Source organism: Ranitomeya imitator, chromosome 6 (assembly GCF_032444005.1).
Source record: "Ranitomeya imitator isolate aRanImi1 chromosome 6, aRanImi1.pri, whole genome shotgun sequence".
In the NCBI taxonomy this organism is placed as follows: Eukaryota; Metazoa; Chordata; class Amphibia; order Anura; family Dendrobatidae; genus Ranitomeya; species Ranitomeya imitator.
This window is the reverse complement of record NC_091287.1, coordinates 320,946,562-320,967,873: the sequence shown is the minus strand read 5'-3', so window position 1 is coordinate 320,967,873 and position 21,312 is coordinate 320,946,562. Positions and strand designations below refer to the sequence as shown.

Sequence of the window (21,312 nt, the reverse complement as noted above, 5' to 3'; positions counted from 1 at the left end):
AGGGGTTCAAGAGAGGCCTGGATGTCTTCCTGGAGCAGAACAATATTGTATCATACAATTATTAGGTTCTGTAGAAGGACGTAGATCAGGGGATTTATTATGATGGAATATAGGCGGAACTGGATGGACAAATGTCTTTTTTCGGCCTTACTAACTATGTTACTATGTTACTATGTTACTATGTTACTTCATTTTTCAATTTCAGCAGTGTGTTGTAAAAGTGATCAGACAGCTTTATTCTTCAACGTGGTTATACAAACGCCCATTCTCCATTTCATTATCCATTGTGTGCCCAAGAAGGGGTCCTTTTACCTACTGGCGGACTGCAGTGGTTGATTCAAACAAAAAGCGTCAATTGAAGTTATGACATTCCCAACTCAGCCATAGTAGAAATATATATAAACTGCACATGGCTGTATCAATAAATCTTTGTCTAAACCACATACCAGGAAGTATCAAAAACAAAGCAGCTTTGCATAAAGCATAACATATCAAAAAGAGGCAAAAAACACAGTGTCAATACTGCAGTGAAAAACGCATGTTAAAAAGAGACATAAAAAAAGTGAAAAAAATTAGTCGCCTAATTTACTTAATATTTGCAGAAAACCTACATTAAAAACTCACTGAACAATCAGTGTGTGATTGTAGCCTTACAAAGTAAATACTTTCTACAATGCTAGAAATTAAATTATTTTTAATTGCTTATTCTCCAAAAAACACCTTTTTCTCCATTTCTTCCGAAGACATTTGTTATAATTATGTGATAAAATATATTATGCTGTCTTGTAAAACAAAGTAAAATCATCTGGTTTCCAAATCAGTTAAACAAAAGGTTATTGTGAAGGTTAATGTAATTATTCATGACTGCTGCATCACCCCTTGTGGATTGTACAATCTCCAGTTGACTCATGTGCACAGTTTGAGACTGACTACTAACAATTTTTGGTGCAATTATTTCCATAATGTTAAAAAGCATACACGGTGTATGCTGTGAATTCCAATGAGGTTATAACCATCCATTTTTTAGTCATCTCCCCTTCACAGACAAACCTTTCAAGGATTTACAGCTAAAATCTGTGGGGAATGTCTTATCTGAGGCATGTTAAGCCACTTTTTTGTGCTTTTTCCTTTGCTGGATTTGTTCCAAATGTACACAAATTATGCATGGCGTGTGATACATGTGACAAAAGTGTAAGGGTACCGTCACACAGTACAATTTTGATCGCTACGACTGCACGATTCGTGACGTTCGAGCGATATAGTTACGATATCGCAGTGTGTGACACGCTCCTGCGATCAGGGACCCCGCTGTGAATCGTACGTCGGAGCACATCGTTTGAAACTTTCTTTCGTCGTCTAGTGTCCCGCTGTGGCGGCATGATCGCATGGTGTAACAAAGGTGTGCACGATATTGTATACGATGTAAAGGGCGGAGGAGCTGGCTACGTAGGAGCGCAAAATTCTCCACCTCCCGTGTGCTGATTGGGCGGTACAATACTGTGCGCTCATTCGACAGACAAAGGACTATTGTTCCAAGCGGATAAAACCGGAGCTGTCGAGCGCTCTATTCATTTCTCTCTGTAGCACGTGCTGGATACAGAACTCCTAAATTCGCTGGATTCCCTGTACTTTTATAACTACTATAACTTCAGACTTTTACCGCAAAAGGTATGCATAACGCTACAGCATAGCAGATGTTGCGCTTCAACGGGGATAAACGCTGGAGCGTGGTCGATTGTTCCTTTATGGAGAGTAGGGTAGGGTAGGCCAGAGAACCTCAGGTACACAGCTGTAGCGTGGCCCAATTAATTAATCCTTTTACAGATCGAGATGGTTGACTGCCCCATTTAATGCCAGTAGTAACATATATAGTTATTAGATCAATGGTCAAAACATTGTTTTGTAAGCACGTGTATTTATTGTACATTTGTTTTATTTTTAGGAACTATGCTCACTTCCGATGAGAGTTCTGTTGTTGCTGCTGCCCTGGTGTTTGAGGCAGCACGTCTCCAAGAGGAGAGACGTCCTAAACGAAAACGTCGCATGTGGACCCGGAGCTGGCTGCAGAAAAGATCCACATTGTCACACATGGGTCTCATAAGAGAGTTACGTGACAATAACCCTCATGATTTCCGAAACTACCTTCGGATGTCAGAGGAATCCTTCCAAATAATACTGTCTGCTGTTACGCCACTCATACAAAGGCGTGATACGCCGATGCGTGCAGCCGTGCCCGTGGATGAAAGGTTGGCGGTGACACTGCGGTTCCTGGCAACAGGAAGGTCTCTTCAGGATTTGCAGTTTTCCGCAGCTGTTTCCAGACCTTTCCTGAGCGTTGTGATTCCGGAGACATGCGAGGCCATTGTGCACAGCTTAAGGCATTATATGGAGGTACTACTATATTATTTTGGCTGTTGTGTTATGTCGATATATTATACTAGCTATTTAACCCGTTCTACGCCCTGGTTGCGCGCATTTCTATTGGTATATGTTCTACATCCTATCATGTGCTGCTCCCATCCTGCGCCCCCATTCTGACATGTGCTGCTGCGATCCTGCGCCATCCTGCGCCTCCATTCTGACATGTGCTGCTCCCATTTTGCGGCTCCATTCTGACATGTGCTGCTCCAATCCTGCGCCACCCTTCTTTTATTTGCTGCTCCCAACGTAATTTAATAGGTTATATTATTTTGATATATTGTTTTGCACCCCCTCTCAATCAGTGAAGCCGTCTGATAAAATGGCTGCCTGCATATTCAGGATTGTTGACTATAACTTTGTTATACTAATCAAAACTGTGCGTCAATCACTCTAGGATGTCCACATGAGAGTGTATGTGCACAACAATATATTTGACCTAATTTGTACATGTTTCCTTCTCATCTTGCAGTTTCCCAAGACGGCGGAGGACTGGAAGAAGATTGCTTCCGATTTTGATCAGCTGTGGCAGTTTCCAAACTGCGGTGGTGCATTAGATGGAAAGCATGTGCGCATCACGCAACCAGCCAACTCTGGATCCTTTTTTTTCAACTACAAAGGATATTTCAGTGTGATCCTCATGGCCCTTGTCAATGCGAACTATGAGTTTGTCGATGTAGATGTTGGCATGAATGGTCGAGTCTCCGACGGTGGTGTTTTTGAACACACTTCATTTGGGGAAAGCTTAAGGAACAATCAACTGCAGTTGCCAGTAAATGAAGACACAAAAGCAAACCTCAATTTTGTTTTCATCGCAGACGAAGCTTTCCCTCTTCATCCACATTTGCTGAAGCCATTTGCACAGAGAACACTCACACCGGAGCGCCGAATCTATAATTACCGGTTGTCGAGGGCCCGTCGTGTGGTTGAAAATGCCTTTGGGATTATGGCTAATCGGTTTAGAGTGTTCCACACAGCTATCAACTTGAAGCTGCCGTCTATAGACTTTGTGGTTTTGGCATGCTGTGTGCTCCATAATTTCCTGAGACATCATGATACGAGCTCCTATTCTCCACCTTCGTTTATTGATGCAGTGGACCCAAGAACCGGAGATATTGTGCCCGGGGAATGGCGTACACAACCTGATAATTTAACAGCTCTTCAAGCACTTGGATCTGGCAGACAGGCAGACGATGCAAGGGACTGTCGAGAAAAATACTGTCAGTACTTTAATGGTTCTGGAGCTGTACCCTGGCAGGATCGCGCCGTATAAAAAAAATATTTCTTTTTGTTTTGCTGTTTACTCAACAATATGTATGTTATGCTTTTGTGTCCACAATGTAAATTTGCGAGTAGGTCACTGTCTTTTCTGTAATAAAATTAAATTGTATTTATTTCTCCCGTTATTGTTGATTGTTCATTTTAGATACTACGTTATAGCGGTCGGTCTATATTGCATTCCAAAGTCAAATGTTGACTTCCTTCCATTCCAAGCTCTGCCATGCACACAAACAAAGGTGTACCCACACAGAATCGTATTTTCAATCATATAAACCTCTGTAAATGACTTAAAATGTGATGAGATGCCTAAAAAATAGTGTTGTAAACCCTTATAGCTCCATAAACATTAAATAATGAGAATTTTTTTTTTAGATAACAATTTCTTTATATGTAACAATCTAACTCCAAAATATAACATAACCAAAAAAAAAGAAAAAAGAAAAATTATCTTCTTCCACGGCCCAACAGGTGTCGCAGCATCACGCCCTGCTGCTCAACTTGAGTCTGGAGGAGCGCTGCTGTCTGCTGCAGGAGCGCTGCTGTACGCTCCAGGCGCAGTTGTCTGGCCAGGAGCTCTCTCACGGTGGGCGGATCTGTGGATAGAAGAGGTTGGAGAACTGATGGTGATTCCGCTGAAAATACCTATCGACCTCTGTTGCTGGACCAAATTGAGTGTGTTGTAAATTTCTATTTGGTCCGGGCACACAGGGCTTTTTTTTTTTAAATTAAATTTTACAGTTTTTGTTGTCAATTGTGACATTCCACCGAGATATCCACTCGTATTATCTTAATACTTACGGAGAAGGGACGCCGGTTCTTCATTGCCAGAACCACTACTGCTTATTTCCCATCCATGACATCTGGCCACTGCTGCTAAAAGGAAATAATAACAGATCTGTTTAACTATGGAACACGCCGTTGCAAAGCGCTCGCTGTTTTTGTCACTTACGTATGGTAGCTTCTGGGGAGAAGGCCGCCGACCCGGGGGAGGAAAATGAGGGCCGGAAGGGAGGTGTTGAGGGTGGTGTTGGGGTGCGAGGCCGCATGGTCAATAAACATGTTGAGGTCCCGGGCTCTGGGCTGCCGCTGGTGGCGGATGAAGGAGAGCTGGTCTCAATGAGAGGTGCCTGTTGCCGGCGCCTTCTCTCTACACATAAATGAAACAAACAAAATGTTTAGACATTCCTATACTGTATGTTGTAAACCAAGTGCAGAGCAAAGGGAATCATTTAAACCAATACGGTTCCTGCTTTAATTAGTCCTAAAATTCAAAGGGAATGAACGCTGTGTTCTGATCGTGTTTTGCAGCAGCATTTGGAGAAGTTGTAACAGAGAAGCTTGTCTTTTATATGTGTAGTACTGTGTGTGCTCCATATTGTGTGTTCCGTACGATGTGTACGTGGTACTGTGTTAGCGGCACGGTGTGTACGTCGTTGTGTGTGCGGCGCTGTGTGTGCTCCGTATTATCTGCGACACGGTGTGTATGCCGCAGTACTAGAAGAGCATCACGGCTGTGCGCGTCTACTGATTAGCTGCCATTATTTCTCCTCCGGGCACTGTGCGCGCAGGATAATGTATACAATATGTACGCTACACTGTTATGTCACCTATGCTATAATTACATTTCTATGAGTGATGGTACACTTACGTGAGGTCCTGGGCTGTGGCCTGCTGCTGTTGGTGGATGAAGGAGAACTGGCAGCAATGGCAGGTCTGTGTTGCCGTCGCCTTCTCTCTACACATAAATGAAAGAAAAGCAATGTTTTAAAAACAAAGAACAGGGATTCCAGAGCCCCCCCCCCAAAAAAAATAGCCCGCAGGCCTACCTCCTCATAAAAGCGTGCATCGCCCAATTCCCCCATACTGGTACTTGCCTCGCCTTGTCTCCGCACGCAACTCAGCAAGAAGGTGTGGATTTTTGTGTCGGAGGTCGGCCCATTTCTTACGCAACTGCTGCGCACTCCGGCGGACGCCAAACCTCCTATCCAGCATTTGGACAATGCGACGCAGCACCTCCTGCTTATGTTGGTTCGGGTGTGCTGGGAGAGTCTTCTGGCACTCATAATCAAGTGCATCCATGCTATGTACCAAAAACCGGAGCTCGGTGTGCCCCAAAGGGGCAGATCTCTGTCTTCCAGCCATTACAGATAAAAAGACGCTATAAAGCAGCACCTAACCACGCCCAGAGGAAGTCCTTAACTGTGCAGTTCTCCCGCGCGATCCGCATCGCTATAGCGTTGCCGTTTATGGACAGCGTCACATTTGTGATGGCTGAGCGCTACAGAAGGAACGCACATAGTAAATGACGTTCGAACGATGAAGATATAACGCCGGTGCGGCACGTAATGTGCGCTCGTGGTATATGACGGCGTGATGACGTTACAGCGTTCCTGCGTGCCTGCGCTACCTTGCTTTGCTTCCCTGACATCCTTAAAATGGCTGCCAGGCGACGTGATCCTCCTATGGGTGTCCCAGAGCTAAAGTTCATGATTACCACTATGGATCAGATGCAGTATGAAACCACAGGGCTGGTGCTGCACCGCAACCAGCACAAGGATGAAGTTGTGCGGGTGGTGTCTGAGGGCCTCAGGAAGCAGTTTGGGATAACGAGAAGTAAGGCCCAGATTGTGAAGAAATGGGGAGATCTTAAATCAAAAAGCCCAGCGCGCCTGCAGGAGCTTCGCCGTGAGATCCGCAGTGGTGAGTACGCAGGTACCCAAAAGTATTGCACGGCGAAGGGTTAATTGGGTGTGTATGTGGTGTGTATGTGGCCCTGCTATGGTGCAATAATGAAAGGAGCAGAGCACTATGTGGCCCTGCTATGGTGCAATAATGAATGGTGCAGAGCACTATGTGGCCCTGCTATGGTGCAACAATGAAAGGTGCAGAGCACTATGTGGCCCTGCTATGGTGCAACAATGAAAGGTGCAGAGCACTATGTGGCCCTGCTATGGTGCAATAATGAATGGTGCAGAGCACTATGTGGCCCTGCTATGGTGCAACAATGAAAGGTGCAGAGCACTATGTGGCCCTGCTGTGGTGCAATAATGAAAGGTGCAGAGCACTATGTGGCCCTGCTATGGTGCAATAATGAATGGTGCAGAGCACTATGTGGCCCTGCTATGGTGCAACAATGAAAGGTGCAGAGCACTATGTGGCCCTGCTATGGTGCAATTATGAAAGGTGCAGAGCACTATGTGGCCCTGCTATGGTGCAATAATGAATGGTGCAGAGCACTATGTGGCCCTGCTATGGTGCAATAATGAAAGGTGCAGAGCACTATGTGGCCCTGCTATGGTCAAATATCACTGTTGCCATATCTGCTGATCGAACGTTATTTTTTCCTTCACAGACGCAAAGACACACCGCCGCCGCCATGAGGCATCCCACACCGCCTCAGATATCGCTGTGCCCTCCGGGTCAACGGCTCAACAACCCAGTAGGTTCACCCAATAATGTGATTAGGATTTGTTGTAAGGTCCCCTGTACCCCCCCCCCACCTGCAGTCACTGTTGCCATTTATGTAAAAAAAAAATTTTTATTTTTTCCCCTCACAGAGGCAACGACATAGCGCCGCAGCCACGAGGCTTCCCACCCCGCCTCAGATGTCCGTGCGCCCTCTGGGTCAACGGCTCAACAACCCAGTAGGTTCACCCAATAATGTGATTAGGATTTGTTGTAAGGTCCCCTCTCCCCCCCCCCCCCCACCTGCAATCACTGTTGCCATTTATGTAAAAAAAATGTTTTTTATGTAAAAAAAAAATTTTTATTTTTTCCCTTCACAGAGGCAAAGACACAGCGCCGCCGTCGAGTTTACCAGGCCTTTGACACGGACTCTGATCCAGAGTTGCCCTCCGTGCCTACAGATCCTAGTAGGTTCCCACAATAATGTGATTAGGTTTTGCTGGCAGGTCCCCTCTTCCCCCCCCCCCCCCACCTGCAGTGACTGTTGCCATTTATGTAAAAAAATTTTTTTTTTTTTCCCTCACAGAGGCAACGACACAGCGCAGCAGCCACGAGGCTTCCCACCCCGCCTCACATGTCCGTGCGCCCTCTGGGTCAACGGCTCAACAACCCAGTAGGTTCCCACAATAATGTGTTCCGGATTTGGTGGCAGGTCCCCTTCCCCCCCCCCCACAACTGCAGTCACTGTTGGCATTTATGTTAAAAAAAAAAAAAATTTTCCCTTCACAGAGGCAAAGACCAAGCGCCGCAGCCACGAGGCTTCCCACCCCGCCTCACATGTCCGTGCGCCCTCTGGGTCAACGGCTGAACAACCTAGTAGGTTCCCACAATAATGTGTTCAGGATTTGGTGGCAGGTCCCCTCTACCCCCCCCCCCCCCACAACTGCAGTCACTGTTGGCATTTATGTTAAAAAAAAAAAAAAAATTTCCCTTCACAGAGGCAAAGACACAGCGCCGCAGCCACGAGGCTTCCCACCCCGCCTCACATGTCCGTGCGCCCTCTGGGTCAACGGCTGAACAACCTAGTAGGTTCCCACAATAATGTGATTAGAAATTGGTGGCAGGTCCCCTCTTCCCCCCCCCCCCCTCAACTGCAGTCACTGTTGCCATTTATGTTAAATATTTTTTTGTTTTTTTCCCTTCACAGAGGCAAAGAAACAGCGCAGCCACCCCGAGGCATCCCAGTCACCGCAGTACTGGCCCCCTGATGCTCTTCCGGAGAATATGACCCCAGACGAGGTCTTGCCACGTAAGTTTTTCCAACTCGCTTAAGATTGTCACTCACTGCATCTCTCTATGTAACCCTGTACATCAAGGGCCGTTTCAGAGCCTTCCGCCGCCTCAGATGTTTCATTCATCCTTTACGCTATTATGGGGATGTGATCACAGCCCACTATCTGGATAATACTGTGGTATTAATGTTATGTTTTTATGCTTTCTCAACAACAGCAGCCGGCAGTGTGACCATCGTAGATGTTAAAGCCAGGATTGAAAGGCTGTGCGTGACTCTGGCGCAGATTCAGGAGCAGCAGAATCTGGCAATCGGAGAGTTGAATAAGATTAAAGACATGTGCCAACTGTTGGAGGCGGGACAATAATACATATTATTACCGGGTTAAAAAATTTTTTGTTGTTACATTAAAAAAATTTAGTTAAACTATGATTCTTTTTTTTTTGTCTTAGTTAAATGTACATGACTTTGTTACGTTAATTTGTGCCCTCATACAGTGCTGTGATCGAGACACACCAATCAAACAGTCGTGATAGAATTTCAAAGAAAAGCTTTTATTTAACACATTATGTTAACAAGACAATAAAAAAAAAAGTAATGTAAAATAAGTTAGGAAATCACAAATCGTGATACGCCGATTCTTCCGGCTGATAACTTGGGTGCCTGATGGGCAAAGCCATATGTGGAGGTATTGGCGTGTAGGAGTGGTTAGGGGGTGGCTGGACGAAGTGGGAAACGGGAACATTGTGTCGCATTGGTGTCTGACACTGTGACCAACCATTGTAATATGAGGGCTCTGTCCGCTGCATTGGCCGGGAATAGACCAAACGAGTGTGCTTGTCCAAATCGCCATCTGTACCCTTGTTTACTGCTTCCAATATTAGACGCTCCGCTAGTGTTCTTTGGCTGTCGTCCATTTTGGCCAGTTTGTCAACAACATAGTGTCCAAACCCCTGCAACGCAGGGCTAACATTGTTTGTTAACACCTTTTTTGCAAGGCTCAACAGTTCATGTGAAACGTCTGAGGTGGCTTTCCGTTTCCTTGGACCTTGCCTCGATTGAGTCCTGGCAGGTGCCGCCTCCACTAAATCTGTTGTCGTGCAGTCCTGTGAACAGTCCAGTGTACTGTCCTGCGCACTGTCATCCTGGGGGAAAAAAAAAAAAAAACAAGTTACGAACCTGGCAACAAAAAGTTTGACCACCATAACCGCATCCAAACTATATATTCGTAGTAGTTAAAAAAAGGTTGTAATATATTTTAAGCTTAGTAATATTCTTTAACCTTCCCATTTATTTAATACTTTTAACTACACTGTTCTGACTGCTAGGGGAACCTGATTAATATGTTATAGTCTAAATAGTCTCAACAAGAGTACATCGGCAGCTTGAAGCGATACTATTTTCTATATTGCTTAGATGGTATGGTTTAGAAATATCGCCATTTCATACATATTATGTTCCACATATAAAACTTTACTGCGACAGGGTTACTTATGTGGACATGTTTTTGTAATAACTTCAAACTGATGTGATAATCAGAAGTATAAAACATAAAATGCAGAGAAAAATTATGTAATTATAGGACACATTGGTGAACTTTCGTCCAAAGAGCTACTTACTTGTTGCCCTTGTGACTCCTGCTCGGCGTGGTTCTCCGAAACAATTTGTTCCACAGGTGCCAACAAGCGAAAACACGTGGAAGGCCGTGGCACCTCTTGGTCCCTCAGAAAATTCAGATGTTCAAAATACCAAAGCTTTGGCACATAAACATCTTCGGTGGAAGCCCCGGACTTTGTAGTGTGAAGAACCTTGTTAAGCTCCTTCCTCCACACCGTGCGGAGCGCCTGAATTTTCTTTTTAATAACCGCTTCGTTTGCTGGCTCTTCTGGTGCATGACGATTGTAAAGCTCAATGAGCTTTAAATAACCCTCCTGCCTCTTTTCCCTGTTACAATACTCTGGAGATTTGATTTTCCAGAGGCAGGGAAAAGACTGGTATATTTCGATGAATTCCCTGATGAATTCCACACGATTTGACATCTGAAAAATAATTATAAAAAAAAAAAAAATTACACGGTTGACAAAGAGTCCTTTAAACAATAATTTTGCCAGTGTGCCAAACGCTTCACTACAGCAGCCACACAAATCGCTCATGGTGACCATACATTGTACCATCTGCCACGCTGTAGCTCACCAGACACAACCAGTCACAACCAGTCACAACAGCGTACCATCCGCATCGCTTCAGCGGCGGAACGAAGCGGTCATGCCGACCAAACAGCGTTCCATCTACCACGCTCTAGCCCACCAGTCACAACCAGTCACAACCAGTCACAACAGCGTACCATCCGCATCGCTTCAGCGGCGGAACGAAGCGGTCATGCCGACCAAACAGCGTTCCATCTACCACGCTCTAGCCCACCAGTCACAACCAGTCACAACAGCGTAACATCCGCATCGCTTGTTTCATCTGCCACGCCATAGGCCACCATAACCCAGAACAGTGTACCGCCCGCTTCCATACAGCAGCCACACAAAGCGCTCATGGTGACCATACATTGTACCATCTGCCACGCTGTAGCTCACCAGACACAACCAGTCACAACAGCGTACCATCCGCATCGCTTCAGCGGCGGAACGAAGCGGTCATGCCGACCAAACAGCGTTCCATCTACCACGCTCTAGCCCACCAGTCACAACCAGTCACAACCAGTCACAACAGCGTAACATCCGCATCGCTTGTTTCATCTGCCACGCCATAGGCCACCATAACCCAGAACAGTGTACCGCCCGCTTCCATACAGCAGCCACACAAAGCGCTCATGGTGACCATACATTGTACCATCTGCCACGCTGTAGCTCACCAGACACAACCAGTCACAACAGCGTACCATCCGCATCGCTTCAGCGGCGGAACGAAGCGGTCATGCAGACCAAACAGCGTTCCATCTACCACGCTCTAGCCCACCAGTCACAACCAGTCACAACAGCGTAACATCCGCATCTCTTCAGCGACGGAACGAAGCGCTCATGACGACAGTACATCGTTCCATCCACTATGCCCAAGCGGTGTAACATACCTCGAAGCTGCGGTGCAAAGCGTGGAATATTCTGTGAAATACTGAATCCGATGTCCTAGTCCAACAAGTGTCCAAGTACAAAGTGAAGAAAGGAAATTTTGAAACCGGTGAGGTGGCTTGGAAACAATAGCGCTCAGGTGACAAATTTTCCAACCAATTGTGTGCACAGAACCTGTGGCCTATCAGCACATAGCTAGCAGCTCGACACGCCCCCTAGTGAACAACGTCACGCACAGATTATGCAAAATTTGCTCTGAATCGTCTTGTGTGACACGACCGTACGACTGTCCCATACGACTTCTACATCGCAAATACGTCATGAAATTATCGCTCCAGCGCCGTACATCGTGAAGTGTGACCGCAGTGGAGCGATGATTAAGCGACGATGTAACGTCACAAATCGTGCCGTCGTAGCGATCAAAATTGCACTGTGTGACGGTACCCTAAGGCACCATTGACAAGCAGCTAATTTTTGATTAATGGCGTACCAGATTTTATGCCACACAAGAAATTAAGTGGTTTTAAACCCCCCAAAAAAGGATGGGCAATTAAGTAGCATTTAAAAATTGAGGTTCACACTGTTTTTCCCATAGTGGTGTCAAGTTACCACCTACTGTAGCTTCAGAGTTTCCCTAGGGAAAAGTAGATGTTGATTGCCAACTCCAATATAAAAGGTGTTCTCTGTGATAAAGTAACCCTTCTCAAGTAAAACTCTGGTCCTGTAACACCAGGCCATTAATTTACTCATATTTGTTCCTCAAATGCAAGTTTCCAAGCTGCTCTGTGCACTGTTGGTCCTTAACACCACTTTTTTGTGACGAGAACCGCAAAAGAGTGGTCATTGACAGTCCTGCCACATGATAGTTTTGTTAGGAGTTCTCAAGGGTGCCCTGGTGTCTAACGATTCACTTATGTGCCGTGGATCTGATATTCACTACAGAGACCACTAGTTTGCATCCACAATGAGAGGAAGAATTGTGAGCATTTAAATAAGGCACCACGTGCAGCCATTATCTGCCAAATGCACCCTGTCTTTGGTAAGCTGGCCATCCCTGTGATTAGCTGGCTAGCAGAACCTTCATTAACATGTTCTAATACTTTAATATTCATGTCTGGATGGTGGACATGCTACCCAGAAGGAACGGAGTGCAACCCTGATGTCCACAAGGCTTCATTGCAATCTGTATAAAACTGAGAAATGGAGCAGTGGCATCTGACACTGAAATAGGACAATAGTGGAGCGCCCGCCAGGGCCGAGGGAATACTAGGTATCGGGTCCGGTGGTCCTTAAAGGGGTTGCCGCTGCAGCAGTGACCTGGTCCTTGGCCCTGGGCATCCAAATTAAAGGGGAGGTTTTTAAAGGGAAAAAAATAGTGAAAAACAAAAGTCTATTAAGGAAATGTTCGTGACGGCACCTGTGGTACTCGGCAACGGAGATGTTAGCCGATGCTGCTGTGCAGTCCTCTGGGGCAGATAATAAAGTAGCCGAGTTGTTAAAGCTCTCCACAGGTAGAGCTTGGTCCACAGGGTAGTTAGTGGTGTGGGTGGCAATCTTGCTAGTGGCATGTAGCGGTGCAGAGTAGGTGATGCCAGAAAGAAATGGAAGGACACAACAGGTTGCAGTTTTCACAGTTTTACTTACAGTTCAGGCCCCCAGCCAGGATGCTGTGTCCTCTTGGTAAGAAGTCCAGGAAACTCTCCGGCAAGTCGGGCACCAGTCCAGAACTCCTCTTATATACTGTATGTGCCTCAACTGACCATCTTTCTGCGCTGGCTATCGCCTCTCCTGCCCTTCGGTTGCCACCCAGTGTCCCAAGCCAGTCTTGTTGGGCAGGTCTTGTTGGGTGACGTACTCTCTGTCCCCTGGACCCTCTGTGTTCACTTTTTCAGCGAGTAGATGCAAATGTGGCTGCTGCACCTGCAATCACAGCAGCATCCATATTGTTAGCTGGAGCCTGAAGTTTTCCCACTAATTCAGGGGCCAGTCCCCTACTGCGGACTGGTTCCTCCACTTCTGGATATGGGTCCCACGGGTGGCCTCCGCATTTCCCGTGTCCCTGGAACCCCTTCTAGCTTTCTGTGAGCCTCTTGCCTTCCTTCACCCTACAGCCTGTCAGAAGCTGCATAACCTCACGTCTGCTCAGCTCCACTTCCTTTCTCCCACCCTGTGTGTCCTAGCTCCCCCTCTTTCCTACCTTCCTCCACCCACACCCTCTACCTATTAACCCTATCCAGCCTGGGATGAGGCCATCCTCCCTTAGGGTATGCCCAGGTGCCCTGACTGGAGAAGTGTGGTGTTGGATGCAGGTGTTAAAGTTCTGTACAATGTTCCTTTCTTATTAGAGAGTTGGGATACCACATCTCTGGCTGAGATGCAGTACCTCTGTGGCATCTGGACCTTCATGGGTGCCACAATAGTAGCCGAGTTTCTGGTTAGCAGGTGGTAGATATTGACCAAAGCTGTGCTGTGCAGCTTCATTCATTGTTTACATCCATCCACAGTTGGACCTAATATGATCTGCTCAGTGGGAGTGCCAGGTGTCGGACTACTCTGATATTGAGTACCTATCCATAGTATAAGTCATCAATTTTGTATACCCAGATAACCCCTTTAACTATAAAGCTGCATGGTGGCTCAGTGTTTAGGACTGCAGCCTTGCAGCACTGGGGTCCTGGGTTCAAATACCACAAAAGACAACATCAGCAAGGAGTTTGTATGTTCTCCTTGAATTTGCATGGGTTTCCTCTAGGTTATCTGGTTTCCTCTCACACTCCAAGACATACTGATAGGGAATCTACATTGTGAGCCCCTATGTGGTCAGTGCTGATATTGTCTGTAAAGCGCTGGGGAATTGATGGCGCTATATAAGTGAGTAAAATATATAAAAAGTATAAGTACAGTCATGACCAGTCAATGGTTGTGTGGCTAAAAATGATTTAGCAAACTCTATTTCCTCATGCACATGCATTCGAGGTTCAAGTATCAATGTGTTTTCTTTAATATAAAAAGAGGAGCAAGTATCATTAAATTGTCAATGATTGTCTAAGAACCCCTATGCAACTGAAGATTAACCCCTTCAGCTCCGAGCTGGTTTTCACCTTCCCGAGCAAGCCAAATGTTACAATTCTGACCAGTTTCAATCTATGTGGTAATAGCTCTGGAATGTTTCAACGTATCTTAGTGATACTGAGAGTGTTTTTGCGAGACATGTTATACTTCATGTTAGTAGTAAATTTGGTCAATATGATTTGCAATTAATCATGAAAATGTAGAAAATATTACCAAAATTTAGACAATTTTGCCATTTTCAAACTTTGAATTTGAATGCCCCTAAACCAAATATTTATACTACACAAAAGATATCTAAGAGAATAAGTAACATTTCCCACGTGTCCACTTTACATATGCATCATTATTAAAAATATTTTAATTGTTAGGATATTAGAAGGGTTAAAAGTTAATCAGCAATTTCTCATTTTTCCAGCAAAATTTACAAATCCTATTTTTGTAGGTACCACATCACATTTGAAGCGACTTTGAAGGGCCCATGTGACAGCAAATACCCAAAAGTGAAACCATTCTAAAAGCTGCACCACTCAAAGTGCTCAAAACCACATTCAAGAAATGTATTAACCCTTTAGGTGCTTCACAGGAATTACAGCAATGTGCAAGAAAATAATAAAAATTTTACATCCCACAAAAATGCTGCTTTAGCCCCAAATGTTTAATTTTCATAATGGTAACTGGAAAACATTGACCATGCAATTTGTTGTGCAATTTTTTTGTAGCATACTTATACCTAATACGTGGTGGAAAAATACTGTTTTGGTACATGGCAGCGTTCGAAAGGGAAGGAGCACAATTTTACTCTTGCAGTGCAAAAATCGCTGGAATAGATAGCGGATACCACGTTTGCAGAGTCCCTGATATACCTAAAACCCCTACAAATGACCCCATTTTGGAAATTATACCCCTCAAGGAACCTATCTAGAGGTGTGGTGAGCACCTTGAACCCACAGATGCTTCACAGAATTTTATAACTTTGAGCTGTGATAATGAAAAAAAAAATATTTTTCCTTCAAAAGTGTTGTTTTAACCTCAATTTTTTTATTTTCACAAGGGTAAATGAGAAAATGGACCATAGAATTTGTTGTGCAGTTTCTCATGACCACTTTGATACCCCATATGTCAGGGGTGTCAAACTGCATTCCTCAACGGCCGCAAACAGGTCATGTTTTCCGGATTTCCTTGTATTGCACAGGTGATAATTTAATCACCTGCATAGAGAATGATTCGAGCACCTTGTGCAATGCTAAGGAAAATCTTGAAGACCTGCACGGTTTGCGGCCGTCGAGGAATACAGTTTGACACCCCTGCCATATGTGGTGGAGAACTATTAGGGTAATAATAGCACAATTTTGGCTGAAATAGATTGCAATGTTGCATTTACACAGTCCCTGACATGCCAAAATAGCAGACACCCCTACAAGTGATGCTATTTTGGAAACTACACATCTTGAGGAATTCATCTATGGGGTGTAGTGAGAATTTTTAACCCTCAGGTGATTCACAGAATTGTATAACATTGGACCAAGTAAATGGAAAATTACAATTTTTCCACTAAAATGTTGATTTTGCCCAAGTTTTTAATTTTCAAAAGGAATAGCAGGAGAAAATGAATGTTACAGTTTCTAACACAATTTCTCCTGAGTATGCCAATACCCTATATTTGATTGAAAAGTACTTTTAAGACACAGAGAAAAGCTTAGAAAGAAGAAAGTGCCATATCGGAGTTTAGACTTTGCTGGATTGGCTTGAGGGTGCCATGTCACACTGGCATAGCCCCTTAGGTGTCAGAACATTAGAAACCCCCATAAATGGCCCCCATTGACACCTCTCAATGAATTAATTTAAGAGTGTAATGATCATATTGACAGAACGGGTGTGTCACACATTTTTATACCATTGGGCAGTGAAGAAAAAATTATTACATTTTTATCACAAAAATTTTGTTCTAACCTGAGATTTTACATTTTCACAAGGGGAAATGGGTTAAAATGGTATGAAAATTTGTCACACAATTTCTGCTGAATGTTGCAATACCCCATATGTGATTGTACAGTACTACTTAGCCACACTACAAGACTCTAGAATAAAGGGCTGCTATTTGACTCTTCTAGAACAAATTATTGTCGAAAAGTTTGAGAACTCTACATACAGAGCGCCTTAGTGCCAGAAAAGCAGAATTCCCTGTGGTAGATCGGCTCGGCTGCACATAGAGGTAGACACGGGTACACTGCAGCTTTAAGAACTTCCTTTAATTTAGTGTAGGCAACATAAACCAAGATGTAGTAAAGAAAATACAGCCCTCTGGGCAAAACAGGAAAACAAAACAAAATTGTGGCAGAACACACACAGCCCTACTGTGAGCGGGGTTCCTCCCACTCACGGCTGGCAAACCACACACTGTTCAGATTTACAAGTCCAATCAACACTTTTCCTGGAGTGCTCCCTCTTCAGGCACATTCTGAACACCGAAAGCTCTGGCCTTCAGCGATTTAAGCCCATACCTTGTGACTCCTCCATCATGTGACTGATCACATGATGTTGACATCACACTGGTCCTTTCAGGACTCTGTATGTTGAGATACGGTGGACCCCCTCCCACCTGCTCTATGGATGTCCACAAAAACCAGCCCATAACATAACTCTCATTTCATCCTTTCATGGAGGAAACTAATCTGGTTTTACATCACTGATGCCATCATGCGCAGTGACACATATCTCCCCTCTATCACTTCACCACTGACTCTGTCACACCCCCCTCAAGTGACCTCATTTTGGAAATTACATCCCTATGGGAATTTATCTACAGATGTACTGAAGATTTTAACAACACATGTGTTTTCCAGAAACAAGCTGCACTAGATATTGCCTAGTGAAAATTGCAAATCTGCCCTTGTAGTGCCTGTACATTGTGGTGCCCAGTACGTTGTAGTGACCAGTATATTATGCCCAGCTCGTGCTCTCATCGCTACAGAAATGCCAAATATGTGGATGCTGAATATTTAGGCATACTGGGCCTCAGAAGGAAGAGGGGCATTTGGATTTGGGAGCACAGAATTCACTGGATTTCTTTTGAGAGGAGAAATGCTACAGTGCTTTTCCAGAACTGTTGTGCTACCAATAACATGAAAGCCCCCTATATTTCCATTGACAGATGACTGACCTGAGTGAGGACTTGCTTTTTTGTGGATTTATTTGTGGCTTTTACTGGGAATATTTAACATAACATATTGGATCACGTTTATCCTTTGCGCTACACTGAGTACTTGACATGATTCAGATGAAGCCCCTGATAGATCCATTCACTAAAATGATGCAGCAGAGTTATTATGGACTCCATCTGGCCAATGTTCAGTGGTGTCCTTCTTGTCAGAAGTGAACAAAACTGTGGTCAACCGTGCTTTATGCACACTTAAAAAGGCAAACACCACCAGATCGTAGGCCAGACGGTATCCACAGAGTCTCCATTTGCCTCATTATAGGGAATATTCTGCCGAGGGTGCCATCTAAAAAATGTATTTCAGAGATTTACATGAAAACCCAGTGTAAGCGCTCAGCGTAGAGCACATGATAAATGTAAGCCAAGCAGCACTGCAAAATAGGATGTACTGATACGTCCAATGTCGTTAAGGGGTTAATCTTATGTGTACAGCTGAGAGGCCTGGGGTATTTCTCTCACGGAGAACATTAAATATGGTAAAAGATAACCCCAATCTCCTACATCTTTTTCCTCTACTTTTTTAACACATGCTTCAGCGTTTTATTGAACCTCTCAACTATTCCATCCATTTGAGGATGATATACCAAACTACATATGTGCGCTATGTTCAGCATTTGGCATACCTCCTTCATTACCTTTGACATGAAGGGTGTGCTTTGATCAGTAAGGATTTCCTTGGAAATCCCCATCCAAGAAAATAAAAAATAACTCACGGGCGATACTTTTAGATGTGGTATGCGGTAAGAGAAACCACTTCAGGATTGCATGTATATTCTACTACGACAAAAATATACTGGTGGTCCCAAGCTGATTTTACAATTGGCCCCACCAAATCCATCCCAATTCTCTCAAAGGGTATTTTAATGATGAAGAGAGGTACTGTGACAACTTGCAAAACTCCAAGGGTGAACTGTTGTGAATTCTGTGATCAAGCTCCCTCCTGTGGTCATGAGTGGTACTTCGGCTGGTTCTGTCTATGAGCTTCCTCTGGTGGATGTGAGTGGGGCTGCGGCTTCTGAGTTTCCTTCCTCAGGTGACGATATTAAGTCGTTAGGTGCTGCTCTATTTAACTCCACCTAGTTCTTTGTTCCTGGCCTCCAGCCAATGTTCCAGTGTTGGTCTTGTTCTCTCCTGGATCGTTCATGTGGTCTGTCTACCCTGCATAAGCTAAGTTTTGCTGGTGTTACTTTTGTTTGCTATTTTTTCTGTCCAGCTTGCTATATTGGTTTTTCTTGCTTGCTGGAAGCTCTGAGACGCAGAGGGAGCACCTCCGTACCGTTAGTCGGTGCGGAGGGTCTTTTTGCACCCTCTGCGTGGTTGTTTGTAGGTTTTTGTGCTGACTGCAAAGCTATCTTTCCTATCCTCGGTCTATTCAGTAAGTCGGGCCTCACTTTGCTAAAATCTATTTCATCTCTGTGTTTGTATTTTCATCTTTACTCACAGTCATTATATGTGGGGGGCTGCCTTTTCCTTTGGGGAATTTCTCTGAGGCAAGGTAGGCTTATCTTTCTATCTTCAGGGCTAGCTAGTTTCTCAGGCTGTGCCCGAGGCGCCTAGGTCTGGTCAGGAGCGCTCCACGGCTACCTCTAGTGTGGTATGATAGGATTAGGGATTGCGGTCAGCAGAGTTCCCACGTCTCAGAGCTCGTCCTATGTTATTAGTAACTATCAGGTCACCTTGTGTGCTCTTAACCACTAGGTCCATTGTGGTTCTGAATCACCAGTTCATAACAGTGAACCCACTGGGTCATGGTGACGAGTCTCCCCCGGGTGTGCTAACCTAATGAAGACCACTCCCTATACAGGGAGCATCAGGGGCAGGCCCAGGGGAGACTATCACTGCGACGGCTGGTACCAAGAGATGGCCCGTAGGAGACACAAGAGGCAGAACAGGGTTAGATGTCCTGGGGAGAGAGGAAGAGACCGGAGCAAGGCAGGGTACAGGATCCAAACAGGTTGGCCAGGAAGGACCAAGCAGACTACTAGGGAGAGGTATGGGGAGGGAGCTGCGTGGTGTGCATGGGCATGTTACGTGATCCCGGAGCTGGCCGCGATACTGGAAGTGAGGACACCGAGGTGCGCGCTCCCTGTCTAGAGACATGCCGAGATGCCAAGGCGAGGTAAGTATGGCAGAGCGGTGTGACAGGTACTAGTGGGCTCTGAAAATGGGTCATGGGCGCAGTTATTTGGCATTCGAGGCAGGACTTCCATTAACCCTCAATCTTCTTCTAGATCCCCATCTAGAAGAAGAGTCCTCTCCTGGATTTTCTTGGTCCCCAAATGTCCCTCTAGAACATGACTATGAGCCATATTAAGCAGCCTGCGCTGAAAAGCCTTAGCAACCAGCAATTGCCCAATGATTTCCAGATCTTTCTTGATCACTCTATATAATAGCTCATTATTCATAGCAAAGTGGGGAACCATTGGTCAGCTCCTGGATATTGGGAAACTACATTAACTATGATTAAATTCTTCCTTGCATATCTAAGCGTATCATCCTTCAATTGAGCCATCCCGAACTTAAACCCTTAAACCCTTTTTTTCATTTACCTCAAATATCACTGGAGAATTAGAGAGAATTTTGCCTTCTTCAGCAAAGACCTTCTCCTGGACCAGTACTGAGACTACCCTCAGTGCCTGTACCTTACCACACTTATGAACCTGTTGGGTATATGACCTCCGAGTATAATGCTGTCATGGACTAGTATCATGAGACTACCGGAGTCTAGTTAAGTGGTGACAGGACAACCATTCAGCTTGACTTTACACTCTTTTGACTCAGTCTCTCATCCAGGCGTGGCCACACAGGAGGGAGTTGCAAATAGAGACTGGTGCCACATTCGACAGGCTTTGGGTGCAATAGACACTGAGCAATAGCATTATGGAACTCACAACACCTCCAATAAAAAACCAGCCTGTGTTTTTTTAAACATAGAGTACCCACCTGGGGCACAACTTTTCCTGGCAGTCCCTTCCACCCCCTTGGGACATTTCTGACCGTGAGCCAGCATTTCTCTGTGGGTTACAGGTTGGGAAAAGCATCCATGAGATTTTCCTCTGTAGTGGTTAATCTCTCTAACAACTCCTCTCGAGCTGCACTCCGAGGTCATCATGGCCGACACAACAATACAGATTACTGGGAAGGCCCCGGGAAAGAAGGTTGAAGACCACACGCTCCATGTCATCATCTGGAGTCATTCTTGCAGGGAGCATTTTACCACCTCCCTGTAACCTCACGACATGGGACCCCCAGCTGGCCTTGTCTCTGCACGTGCCACAACTACCTCTTTCAGCAATGACATCTGTTCCAGCATTAGGCGGGTCCTGGGCCTGGCGCTATTGCTCCAAGGCTCCCTCTTGGGCCTGGACCAGAGTTTTGACCATTTCCTCCAAAGTGCAGACTTGTTACTGCATCATATTCAGCAACTGCACCCAGGACACTTCCCAAGGGCTGATGAACCCTTGGTAACCCGCTGACTCCCCTCAAATCCTTCTCCCACTTCCAGGAGTCTTTGTGAACCCGCCGATTCACAGCAAGCAGACTGCAACCCT

General features: G+C 45.2%; 2 protein-coding genes and 2 long non-coding RNA genes across 6 annotated transcripts in view; 3 read left to right on the top strand and 1 right to left on the bottom strand.

Annotated features, from left to right (window-relative positions):
- RNF182 (ring finger protein 182) overlaps positions 1–21,312 on the top strand; it is a 202,597-nt gene that overhangs the window by 172,043 nt on the left and 9,242 nt on the right. For 2 of the 3 annotated variants that reach the window (XR_011314058.1, XR_011314057.1), the window contains exon 2: positions 7,052–7,132. The exons of the other annotated variant lie outside the window; for it this stretch is intronic. The gene's annotated coding sequence lies outside the window, so the exon portion shown is untranslated. Of the gene's footprint in view, positions 1–7,051; positions 7,133–21,312 lie in introns of those variants that run through there. 3 annotated transcript variants of the gene reach the window in all.
- Positions 7,263–7,902, top strand: LOC138641395 (uncharacterized). The gene is made up of 3 exons (XR_011313813.1): positions 7,263–7,343; positions 7,485–7,571; positions 7,691–7,902. It is a non-coding gene; the product is annotated as an uncharacterized lncRNA (long non-coding RNA).
- Positions 8,053–8,821, top strand: LOC138641394 (uncharacterized). The gene is made up of 3 exons (XR_011313812.1): positions 8,053–8,189; positions 8,312–8,413; positions 8,614–8,821. It is a non-coding gene; the product is annotated as an uncharacterized lncRNA (long non-coding RNA).
- On the bottom strand, positions 9,013–10,493 carry LOC138643379 (uncharacterized). The gene is made up of 2 exons (XM_069732301.1): positions 10,015–10,493; positions 9,013–9,540 (listed from the first exon to the last, which is right to left on the bottom strand). Exons 1-2 carry the CDS (start codon positions 10,432–10,434, stop codon positions 9,013–9,015), a joined length of 948 nt encoding a protein of 315 aa, XP_069588402.1. The 5' UTR covers positions 10,435–10,493.